This window comes from Balaenoptera borealis (genome assembly GCF_965194805.1).
Source record: "Balaenoptera borealis genome assembly, chromosome: 3".
Taxonomy (NCBI): Eukaryota; Metazoa; Chordata; class Mammalia; order Artiodactyla; family Balaenopteridae; genus Balaenoptera; species Balaenoptera borealis.
The window spans coordinates 153,294,344-153,307,036 of NC_138866.1; the positions used below are offsets into that span (position 1 = coordinate 153,294,344).

The 12,693-nt window shown below is 45.2% G+C and overlaps 1 protein-coding gene across 10 annotated transcripts in view; it reads left to right on the top strand.

Moving 5' to 3' along the window:
- The window catches only part of MTMR10 (myotubularin related protein 10), a 45,182-nt gene that overhangs the window by 23,993 nt on the left and 8,496 nt on the right, over positions 1 to 12,693 (top strand). For all 10 annotated transcript variants that reach the window (XR_014242798.1, XM_082386034.1, XM_082386036.1 and 7 more), the window contains 6 exons: positions 3,642 to 3,825; positions 5,761 to 5,848; positions 5,930 to 6,018; positions 8,410 to 8,540; positions 9,667 to 9,736; positions 10,342 to 10,412. Coding sequence is in view for 9 of the 10 variants with exons in the window: in XM_082386034.1 (XP_082242160.1) it covers positions 3,642 to 3,825; positions 5,761 to 5,848; positions 5,930 to 6,018; positions 8,410 to 8,540; positions 9,667 to 9,736; positions 10,342 to 10,412 (633 nt within the window). In the remaining variant the exon portion in view is untranslated. The remainder of the gene's footprint in view (positions 1 to 3,641; positions 3,826 to 5,760; positions 5,849 to 5,929; positions 6,019 to 8,409; positions 8,541 to 9,666; positions 9,737 to 10,341; positions 10,413 to 12,693) is intronic.

Consider the following 12,693-nt stretch of genomic DNA (forward strand, 5'->3'; position numbering starts at 1 on the left):
GGCTCACAGCAGAAGATGGACGGTTTCAGTGACGTTATTTTACTTTGTGATTTTATCCTTTTTTTTAAACATGGGTCTTAGTATTAGGTTTTCCTTTAGATGCTTATTTGAAAACCACTTACAGAGGACAAAATCCATTTGAAATAGTGTAGAAATTTTTAAAGTTTGTTGCTTGTCAGTTTTTAAAATATTCTCAGTGTAGCTGTAAATGGTTGTGATTGGTTCTCGTGTCTCGGGAATAGGAGCGCACCAGCCTTGAGCGCCGGGATCCCTGGGGGAGCTTTTAGAAGGACAGCCATGCCGGCCCCACCCCAGGCCCACCAAGTCCGAATCTCCTGTCCGAACCGCTTTGTTGACTCCGCTCTCTTGAACTTCTTAATGATCGCAGTTCTGTTTTTCCCTTCTTCGCCCTTCTTTGTGACTTCTCATTTCTGCAGTGCCATCAAAGCGATAGGCTTTCTTTTCATTTGTTGACCACTTTTATTGTCTTTACTGTTGCTTGAGGCCATTCTGAATATGGAGGGGGCTAGTTTTAAGTGGAAACTCTTAAGATCATTTCAACTCGGTCTAGGATTAGACTTGTGAACTGTGTCACGGAAGATAGTGACGGTCAGGAGGGCTGACCTTGTTTCATTTTCAGTTGGCTGAGGAGGGGTGTCCTAAAACCTCAGTCAGGTAACCGTCAGGGGAGCCAGATCTTCCTAAGACGACTGGCTTGGCCAGTCTGTTGCTGCAGCCCCTATTAGTAATCCACTAGTAGAGCAGGCCACAGGCATCGGGCCTCTGGGACTTTCTGAAAAGCATTAAAATTTCCAGACTTTGTAATGGCAGATTGGGTACCTGCTACACATTCCATAATAAGCTCTCACTGAAGATGTTGAGTATATCAGAGATCTGGTCCTGGTTGCTGAGAAATGGACAGGTTCTGAACAAGTAAAACCTGTGAAATAGCAAACAGTACAAGATCTTGTAGTTGCTGTCACTTTGTGTTCAGAAGAATTCACCTATTCTTAGTTAGATCTTGAGACTTTATATGTTTTGCCCGAGGACCAATCTTGTAAACAGTGAGCATGTTCTCAGCCTAGCTTCCTAAGTCTGTAACCTCAGAACACTGAAAAGTATGCAGGTCTGGATTCCCAGCTAGGGCTGAGCTGCTAAGTATTTACATAGCTCTTTACATGTTCCAGTGTGTTCTTTCAGCTTCTCTTTTGGTGGTGGTGGTCACTGCCTGGTGGGGACCTCTGTGCAGTGTTGCTTAGTAATGATGGTAGCAGGTAGTGTGTCTGTTCCTGGTTCTAACGAGGATGATGTTTGCTGCGTGTTTCTGATAAGTACCCTTTATCAAGTGAAGGAAATTCCCTTTGATTCCCAATTTGCTAAATTTTTCTGTATTTTATATCATGAGCACGTGTTGGACTCTTATCAAATGTTTTTCTGCACTTGCGAGGGTCTTTTCCCCTTTAATTTGGTCATATGATGAATTCCTTAGGTTTTCTAGTATTGGCTAGTTTGCTGTGGTTTTTGGTGCTCTGCTACACAGCATGTGAAATGGGAATTGCCTGGAAGTTCCACGCAGGTTCCGCATTCTGGAGAGATCACAAGTCCCAGCTCCCCAGCATGTCTTCTGGTGGTTGTTACTCCAGAGCAGGCACTGAGACAGAGTGGCCCACCAGGATATGGGCTTAGAAGTAGCATTTTAATTTTTAACAAGCTCTGTTAAAATCGGAAGCATCATAATTATAATTCTGATGCCACTTAAAGGATAAAATGCAAAAGTGCTAGCCTGGCACCTGAGACCCTTCATAATCTAGAGTAGCGCCATCCAGTAATGGGAATGTTCTGTCACCTGCATCGTCCAGTAGAGAAGCCACTGGCCACATGTGGCCGTTGAGCACTTGAATGTGCCTGGTGCAATTGAGGAACTGATTTTAAAATCTTTGTTTAATTTAAATTTCAGTTGAAATTTAAGCAGCACGTGTGGCTGGTGGTTCCTGTCTGGTGCAGCACGGCTTGAGAGGCTAGGCCCCGTCGCGTTTCCCAGCCTCCCTTCCGCCACCTCTGGCACCCTTAGTGCGCTCGCTGTAGTTCATTACTCGACGCTGTGCCGTCCTTCCGCATGTCTTACGTCCCGCTCTGCGCAGCACGCCCGTCTCCTCCTCACCAGCCACCTGCGAGCGTTTGCATTGGCTGGTTCTTCAGGACTCTGCTCAGAGCTGCTCGGGTCGGAGACCTTCCCGCCCCAGCCTGCAGCCCCAGTCGCAGTGGGTTCCCCCTCCACCCGCATCGCTCTCATCCACCCGGCGCGCTGTCACCAACGCCTCAAAGTAGGGGTGAAATCTTAGCTCGCTTGTCAGTGTTCAGGCCTTAGCACGTGGTAGGTTCTCAGAAAATACCTGTTTTGCACCAGGTTTAGTAAATAGTCCACGGGAACGGGCGTGGCATGTTCACGGGACAAAGAAGGGTTTTCACGGCTGCAGTGGGATGGGAGTTCGGGAATAATGGGCAGTAACGGTCAGGGCAGGTCTGCGAGGGCTCTTTAAGAGAAGTTGTTTAGGTTTGCTGGATTCAGTTGGAAATGAGGATGATTGCACAGTTGGGGGCAAGGGTAGCGTCCTGAAAGCCTGATTTCAGGAAGTGTGTCCTGTGGCAGCTGCAGGCTGGTCTGAGTGCAGCAGAACATCGGTCGGGCTGTCAGCTGAGAGACTGGCCGTGGTTGCAGCCTGCACAGGGAGACCCTGGGCCAGGAGAGGGATGCCGTCTGTCACCCAGATCAAGCTGCCTGTGGGACACCCTTCTTTGTGGTCACACTGAGGCCCTCCTGAGGCTGTGCGCATGCTCCCAGCAGGTGGCCGCGCCTCTCAAGTGGAGAAGGCTCCTTGCTAAGGAAGGTCAAGTCTAGGCCCTCTGCTGAGTCTCCAGTGGCCTGGCACTCTGGTGGAGGCTAAGGAATCTATGTCAACTTATCAAAGAAAAATCGTGTAGAGATAGGAGACCAAGAATGTCATAGCGAGTCATACATAGAAAAGGGTTAAGAAGTAAACACTGGAAAGATGAAAGATTCGGACAGCTTGAGAACGGAGGTGATTGTTGGATGCGTTCATTTTTCCAGGCAAAACGTGGGGAGAAAACTAGCAGTGACTTGGATTTACGCCATAGCTTGGGGTAGGGAGTTGAGGGAGGCTTGTGAATGGTGTCCGTAAACCGGTAGGGATAGAAGACAATTGAAAGTTAAGGAGGAAACGTGAGCAGCAGGCGTCGGTCACCCTTTCAGAAGGTGGCCAGTAAAAGGGAGGGGAACTGTGCAGCGTAGTAGCAAGAGTGGTCCAGGGTGGTCACGTGAAAGCCCTTTCAAAGCCAAGGTTGCCCGTTTGTGAGTGAAGGCGTTGAAGGCAGAGCCAGCGGAAGGATAGGGTATCGAAGGTGCTGCAGGGTGGGGACGAGCTGGACGAGGACGGGACACAGTGGGCTGTTCTGCGGGGGGGCCGCCCCTTCCCCAGGACGGCCGGAACGGGTAGGGGGGCCTTGGAGAGACTGGAGACAAACAGGGAAGAGGTGCCACATTGCAGTGTGTTTGTGACAGGAGGCACGGAGAGAGGAGAGGGAATTTGAAGCAGAATTAATACTATTGCTTTTTCTTACAGCCAGCAAAGCTAATGGAATACCCTCAGGAGGTGGAGGAGGCGGTGGCATTGGAGCTGGGGGTGGCAGCAGCCAAAAAACTCCGCTGTTTGAAACTTACTCAGACTGGGACAGAGAAGTCAAGAGGACAGGTGCCTCCGGGTGGAGAGTTTGTTCCATTAACGAGGGCTACATGATATCCACCTGGTAAGTCCAGCTTTGACAGTGTGGTTCATGGCTGGGAGTGACTTCTTAGGAGTAATCATCAAACTCTGCTGTCATTGATAACTTTCAAGTTATGGCTAATGGAATATTTATTTTTAATAATGCTTTAATGAATATTTTGTTTTAAAGATAAGGACTTCTTTTTTTAAACATAATCGCAATGTCAGCATCCATTGAAAAGAAATTGATAATAATTCCAGTAGTATTGTCAATCATCCAGTGTTTATTTGCATTCATATCTTGTAAGTGTCTTTTTCGGTTGGTTTGTTCAGATCAGGGTCACATTGAACTTGCATGATCTGTCTCAGGCTTTTTAATCTGTGAGTCTCCTTCCATCCCTTTTTTTTACCTGCCATTTTTTTGTTGTTGACAAAACTAGGTCAAATGTTCTGTGGACTTTTTCCCTTTCTAGATATTGCTGGGTTTATCACTGTGGTGTCCTTTAATGTGTTCCTCTGTCTACTGTATATGAAATGTTAGCTAGCTCTAGGGGCTTAAATAATTACAGCTGACCTTTGAACAACACGGATTTGAACAGCGTGGGTCCACTTCCACGCAGATTTTTTTTTAACAGTAAATACTACAGTACGGCAGGATCCCCGTTGGTTGAATATGCAGGTGCGGAACCATGGGTGTAGAAGAAGCACGTATAGGGAGGGCCAACTATAAGTTATATGCAGATTTTCAGCTGTGCAGAGGGTCTGCACACCTAACCCCGGCGTTGTTCAAGGGTCAGCTGTAATTAGGTTCAGTTCCAGGTTTGGGGCAAGAACGCTTCCTCAGGTGGGCTGGGCACCCCCTGTGGCATCGCCGGGGCTCCGGGCATCATTGTGACGCTGACCAACCTGTGGGCCCCACAGCAGTCAGCCTGCTCCACCCACTGCTAAGTTCCCCTTTTACAGAGTGGGTTTAGCTGCCAAAAATGGTTATTCATTAGCAGTGAGGATCATTGCCCAGATCCTTCATTTATTGAGGATTGCTATTGGTCATATTCCAGTTCTCTCAGCAACTCTTTAGTACCTAAAATACAGTTTGTATGAGGAAGGCAGTATCAATGTTTACTTTTTCCCCTTTACTTAACCAGTTTTCAGAAGGGGTTCTTTCCTAGAATCCTCCAAAAGTGACCAGAAAATTCTTTTTTAATTTTTTACTTGTTTAATATTATTTAGTATTCGGATTTGGGGGATGTTTTGTTTTAATGTCATTCAAGTCCTCCTTAGTTTTTTCAGATAAGCAGTGTTGTGAACAAAGTGCGAGTACCTTCTAGGAGTGCAGTGCTGAGGAAGGGGCTTGGGAGCACGCGGCTTGAGTCTTCCTCTGCCTCCCCTTGAATTTGAACTTTGTGGCCAGCGTGCATTACGTGTTGAGAAGCCTGTGACAGGGCCTGCCTCTGTCCCCTACCTGGCCATGTGAGCAGAGGAAGGAAAAGAGATGTCTTCAGGTGCAGTGAGCTTGCCCGGTAGTAACTGCTCTGTACCCACGTCCCGGAGTCCACCTGCCTTTGGGAGATGGGAAGCAGAGAAGGGGGAGATGAGAAGGGGGTGGAAGCTTCTCGGGAGATTTGTGGGCTTGGTTTGGTTTGGTCTGGTGTGCCTGGTATCTCCTACCCATAGCCTGTCGAGAGAACGATGGTGGACATGTTTTTCAGAAATTGCATATGTTTGATTAATAGTCATCCTGGAAAATATTTCAGATGCTTCCTTTGGATTGTTCCCCCACTATAAGTATAACAACTGTGATAATTGAGCACATCGCACGCATTTTAGATGAGATGTCTAGGCTCATCAGTGGCACCCACGGTGCCCACTGCACGGCCACTGAGTAGGGTGCACGTTAATTAAATGTGGGGTCTGCAGAGCACGCTTATCCTGCCTGAAGCACAGGCTCTTACATTACGATTCGTGTTTTCCTCTCCAGCCTTCCAGAGTACTTTGTAGTGCCAAGTTCTTTAGCAGACCAAGATCTAAAGATCTTCTCCCATTCTTTTGTTGGAAGAAGGATGCCAGTAAGTGATATCTGTTGGATTTCATTAATACTATTGTCCATGTTTCCACCCAGTTAAGTAAAGACTCTGCTTCTCTCCTAGTTCTGGTGCTGGAGCCACTCGAACGGCAGTGCTCTTGTGCGCACGGCCCTCATAAAAGACGTGCTGCAGCAGAGGAAGATCGACCAGAGGTGAGCGGGAGACAATCCTTGGTACTTGGGCATCTTTCGTTGTCATAGAGAAGTACAGTAACCTCCTGACTAGCTAAAGATAGCTGGGAAGCACCATGTGTTCCATACAAGAATTACCACTCTGGAGAGAATTAAATATATTAAAATTAACATTTAAGTTATATTAAATGTAATTTAATACTTTGGCTTATAAGACACTTGAAGATCTTACGTTGCTGACACTTTAATGTTGCTTCTAATGAACTTTCAAAGTGCAGTGATTTCCAGTTGAGACACTTCAGGACAAATCAGATTTTTCTTGTAGTTCGATGTGTCCTAGGTCTGCCAAGTCACGATAACTAAAAGTGGTGTAATTGGCTACCATGAGCAAGTTTGCCGTCATCTGCCGAGGTCCCCAGTGACCTCCGTGTCGGTGAAGCAGGAGGCCTTTCTCAGGCGTCCTCACGCAGTGGGCACCGCTGTTGGCCAGGCTCTCCCCGGGCCCCGGCTTCTGCCCCCCTCCACCTCCTGAAGCTCCTCGTCCCCACTGCACTCCATGCCCCTGCCACCCCGTCCTCCTGTCTCCAGACACGACTTAGAGCTTGTCTCAGGCCACCTCCCCTTCCCATTCCGTATTCCCTTCTGAAAGAAGTTCACCCGCGTCAGTGGCTTTAGTGACTGTCAGATTTATATCTCCAACCGAAGTTGACACTTTCCACGTGGAGGTCTCAAAGGCCCTTTAAATTCATGTTCAAAACCAAACTCAAGTATATGGGCACCACGCGCCCCCTGCCCCACCCCACCCCCAGCCTGCTCTCGAGAACTGAGGAGTCATCCTGATGCCTGTCTTTCACTTCCCTTCACGTCCAGTCCGTCGTCAGATTCTGTCCTTCACTTTTCAGAAACCTTACCCCTCTCCTTCCACCCCAGCTCCACCTCTGCCAGTGTGTTGGAGGGGCCTCGTCCTTCCTCCCATGTCTCATCCAGGACCACGCCCTGTCCCTTCTGGGCTCCGGCCGCCCTGGGGTTTTGCTGGTCTTTAGTATCTCCTGACTTTTGGCTGTGCTGCCCCCTCCTCCTGGGCCGCCTTCTTCACGCTGGTCCATGAGCACTCCGCACACGCACACCCACACACACACACACACACACACACACCCCACCACACACACACACACACACACACACACACACACCCATCACTCGGTACTCACTCGTTTTCTGCACCTGCATTCAGACGTCACTTCCTTAAGATAAGCCTTCCCCTGTCTCCCAAATTAGATCTGGCCTCAAGTTACACATTCGCTATATCGCTCTAATTTTCTTCTTAACACTTATTTCAGTTCCTCATTGTACGTGTGTGTTACAGTTTGATTACTGCCTGTCCTTACGAGACCATGCGGTGACAGAACTGTGTCTGTTTTGCACACCATTGTTCAGCTATATTCAGCACCCAGGAAATACCTGCAATTGAATATTTATTCAATACTTGTCCAATAAATGAGGAACAAAGGAAAAGATCTTAGAAAGCAGGTTCAGAGAGCCTCAGAAATTGTGTATCACAGTCTGTTATTGGGACAGCCAGGTCGTCCGTTTTTTCCACAGTGCCATAACTGACAGCCACATTTGCTGAAGCAAGTAACTATCAAGTGACCCTCAAATGACCTTTCAGTTTTCTGGAGAGGGTGACTGCAGTCCCATAGGTTTGTATTCTCTCGTGGATTTAAATTTCACTTTAACAACGTTAGTGATTAATGTCCGTTCTGTCCTACCTTGTCCTGCCTTGTGGACATGTCGCAGATTAAGTGCTCCGTCAGGAGTGTAGCTGTGAAAGGCAAGGCTGCAACACTGTTAACTAGAAAACCTTAGAACCAGTGGCAGTTTTAATTATTTAACTTATTAAGCGAAGAATTACTTTAATTCCCTTTGTTTTTTCAGCTATTCTGTTCTTCGTAACTAGGACAGATTGTCTTTGTCGTCCAACCTCATCTCCACCCTTTTTCCCTCAGACACGTCATCATCGCCCCACTGGCCCTCGCTATGTTTGTCCAACAGCCAGGCTTCTGTTCTACCACAGGACCTTTGCACTAGCAGCTCCTCTGCCTGGAACACTGTCCCCCGTCTTTGCATAGCCCCTGGCCATTAGGGCTTCAGCTCCGGTATCATCGTCACGGAGGAGCGTTTTCTCACCATGTGACTCGAGCTAGCCTGCATCCACTCCGTTCCATCACCCTCGGCGTTCACCACGGCCTGTCATCTCTCCTCTACCCCCCCTCCCCCCACCGAGAGCACAGACTGCATGTCCCTCTCTCTGTCCCCAGCCCTCAGAGCAGTGCCTGGGCTCACAGCAAGCACTCAAAAAATGTGTGTTGAATACATGAATGAGTAGTGACTCAAGGATTTTGTCTTTATTAGGATTTGTAATGCCATAACTAAAAGTCATCCACAGAGAAGTGATGTCTACAAATCAGATTTGGATAAGACCTTGCCCAATATCCAAGAAATACAGGCGGCTTTTGTAAAACTTAAGCAACTGTGTGTTAATGGTAACTTCATTTCTATTTTACATATATGTAAATAATGAATGGGTGATTATATGAGGCATTGTATGAGGCATGTCAGGAAAAGTGACATTACTTAAAAATTTAGAAATAGGTATATATTTAAGTAGAGGCTCGTTGAAATATTTGTACAAATTATTATTGTATGAGAATGTCAGAAGCTCTTAGAAAATGAAGTTTAAGCTGCTTTCAGTTTTGTAGGAAAAGTGTACCAATTAAATCACTTTCAGATCATGAAAGGTCTGGTAGGATGCTTCTGTAAAAGTGTCTGCTCAGTAGAACAGCCTACTACCTCACAGACAAACTTATGAAGACCTTAACATATTCAGTTATATTTTGAGATACGTGACTTGACATGAATTTCAAACAAAGCCATGTTATAATCTGTGCAGCCTCAGAGTTCCCATATGTCTGTTAGAGCAAATGCTTCTGGGGTGCTTTCGATGTACCCTGGAGGGATGACTCACTTGAAAGCACCTTTGGTGTGAAGTGTGCACAGAGAGAGCCCCTTGTCACGGGGCGGCAGGACTGGCGCCGGCCTGGAAGGAGAGCTGGGAGGGGGTGTGCTTAAGAAACACAGTGACTGTGTCTTTCAGCCGTCCCGTGAGCAGCATGTGGCTGAAGCGTGAGGCGAGGGGCACCTCGAGACAGGCCAGGACAGGCCCCGCCAGGAAGCTGCCCCATTTCCTGCAGGGGTCAGCCACCAAGGCCATGAGAACCGGGCGCTGGCAGCAGGGAGGGAGGGAGGGAGGGGCAGGCCTGCGGTGAGGAAGCTGAGGAGGGGGCCGGGGTCTGTAGCGCTTGCTTAGGGGGTGGAGGCGGGCAGACTCTCCAAGATTTCCCTGGGAGAGCCACAGGGGAGGAGATGGAGGCCTGGGGAACGCTTTGTTTTGTTTCTTACAGAATTGTGACGTGCCTTCTTAAATGTTTTTATGACTAAATGCAAATGCATGACTTTCTTAAAGCCAGCTTTTAAATGTTAAAAACTGATGTATCACCTAGCTCTCAATTTGATCATGAAAAGTAAGCTTAAGAAGCCAAAAGTGTTATATGCCTATATATATGTGAGTGTGTGTGTATAATTACATATGTATAATTATATTAATTACAGAACCATTTGAAGAAACTGAAGAGAAATGGCTGTCTTCACTGGAAAATACACGGTGGTTAGAATATGTAAGGTTTGTACAACTGCTTTCCTTTTTTCTTAACTTATTATTCTGAAATAATTATCGAGTCACAGGAGGTGCAAAAATATTACAGGACCATGCACTCCTCACCAGCTCCCCCAGTGGTAACGGCTCACATAACTAGACTATGGTTATCAAACCGGGAAACCGACAGTAGTACAAACTACAGTTCTTATCCAGTCTCCCCAGTTTACACGTGCTCTCATGTGTGTTTCTGTGCAGTTTTAACATGTGCAGATTTACGTGACCACCAGCACAGTCAGGATGCAGAGCTGCTCCGTCACCAAGGCTCCCACCCCCAGCCCCAGCATCTCCATCCCCATCCCCTGGGAACCACTGATCTCTTCCCCGTCTCTGTAGTTCGGTGATGTCAAGAATGTCATGTAAATCAACAAAGGTTAATGAATTTCCCTGATATAAAAATCAAACTGTACTCTGTTGATGAATCGTATAAATACTGAAGAAATTCCAAAAGGTTATAGAGAATATAAACACGTATCGTGAAAGATCAGATTTGCTTGACTTCACGTACTTTAAAAAATATATTCGTAGTGGAAATTTGGTCTTTAACAGTATTTTTCTGTTTCTCTTTCCAGGGCATTCCTTAAACATTCAGCAGAACTTGTGTATATGCTGGAAAGCAAGCGTCTGTCTGTAGTCTTACAAGGTAATTCATTACTGACAACACTGGTCCCCCGGCCAGCCATCTTGACTGGGGATCCACACCCAAGTAATTACATGCATCTTAGCCATCTCCTACTTACTGCATGCCACCAGATAGATACACTACAGATCCCGCACATTATTAAACAGTGGCACAAAGACCTCAGACAGAAGAACAGAAAGGAGTCAAGACTTTCTGCCCTGTGTTAAATCTGCCTTCCTGTATTATGGCAAGGGTGGGTCACAGCCCTCATTGGATTCAGACAGAGTATTAATCTCGGCAGAGCATCCTTTCTCTCTAATCTTGCTATCTTTCTGATTCATACAAATTTTAGCTGAAATGCCTCTGGCTCATGCTAGATTGTGACTTTAAAGAAACAGTTTGGTATCAAGAAATGGACTGAACTGAGTAGCCAGCAATGTGAATTTTGTCTAGTGTTTGGTAGGAATAGATGTCAATAAAAAAAAAATCTTTCAGTTAAGCAAAGAATAATTGTATATTAAATAACTTTACAGCTAATAGCATTTTTAAGCTTACGGATAAAGTTTAATAAACCACAAGCTACCTGATTTTATAATATATTCATGCATAGTTCATGAATATGCTGTGCTACTGAAGCTTACAGAAGTATTTTTACCAACTGTCAAATTCAACTGACTTTAACAAAGTAAAGTGACAAGACAAGCCTTAGGGGGAAAAGAAGAAGAGTAAGTCACTGTTTCCAGTAATCCTTAGCTCATGCCGGCAGCGCGTATGTAATTCACAGACACATGGAGAGCCAGCCATTGAGAACCCGCACCTCTCGCAGCCAGTGGTGTTCTCATCCTGTTCCGGAACCCTACTTAGCACGCTTCTTCATGCATTTGTTGCCATGTAAAATGCCTCAGAAGAGATACTGAGCCTGCATTTTACTAACACTTTATTTTAGAATGTGTTTTCTAAACAGTTTATTGAGGTATAGTGTACATACTATAAAATGCACCTGTTCTGAATGTGCAATTCAATAATTTTTAGTAAACAGAGTCCAGTTTTAGAAATTTTCTCTCACCCCGAAAAGATTCCTTGTGTCCCAACCCCGGGCAACCACTAATCTGCTTTCTGTCTCTCTAGATTTGCTTTTTCTGGATGTTTCATATAAATGGAATCATGTAGTATGTGGTCTTTTGTCTCTGGCTTCTTTCAGCTCACATACATGTTTTTGAAGTTCGTTCATGTAGCATGTCTCAGCAGTTTGCTCCTTTTTATTTCTGAGTAGTGTACCATTGTTGTAAATACCACATTTTATTTATCCATTTACTTGTTGGTGGACATTTGGATTGCTTCCACTTTCTGGCTGTTATGAATTATGCTGCTTTTAACATTCACATAAAAGTCTTTGTGGGGACATATGTTTTTCTTTATTTTGGGTAGATACCTAGAAGTAGAATTGTTGAGTTTATGGTACATTTATGTTCAGCTTTGTAAGAAACTGCCACAGTGTGTTCTAAAGTGACCATACCCGATTCCCCTTCCCCTCAGCAGTGTGTGAGGGTTTGTTTCTGCACTTCATCGTCTGCTGTTAGGAATGTAGTCATTCTAGTAAGTGTGAAGTGGGAGTTCATTGCAATTTTTATGTGCATTTCCCTAATGCATATCATGTGCTGATTGGCCGTTCATATATTGACTTTGGTGAAATACCAAATCTTTTGTCTATTCTTCAGTTAGGTTGTTTTATCATTGAGTTCAAAGAATTCTTTACAATTCTAGATACAGGTTCTTTGTATCTTTATAAGATTTGCAAATATTTTCTCCTAGTCTGTGGTTTGTCTTTTCACTTTCTTGATGACTTTTGAAGCACAAATTTTGAAATTTTGATGAAGTCTAATTTATCCAATTTTTTCTTTTATGAATCACATCTTTGGTGTTATATGTAAGAACTGTTTGCCTAATTCAAGGTTATGAAGACTTTCTCCCATGTTTTATTCTGTAAGCATTTTATAGTTTTAGCTCTTACATTTAGGCCTATGATTCACTTTGAATGAATTTTTGTGTATGATGTGAGGTAAACGTCTATATTCATTTTTTTTGCATGTGTGTTTATTGAATTGTCCCAGCACCATTTATTGACAAGACTGTTCTTTCTCTATTGACATGCCTTGGCAAAGGTCTGCTGACTGGCTCTTTATTTTTGGACTCTCAGTTTTATTCCATTGATCTTTGTCTGTCCGTACGCCAGTACCACATTATCTTGAGTGCTGTAGCTTTAGAGTATGTTTTGAAATTAGGACATGTAAGTCCTCCAACT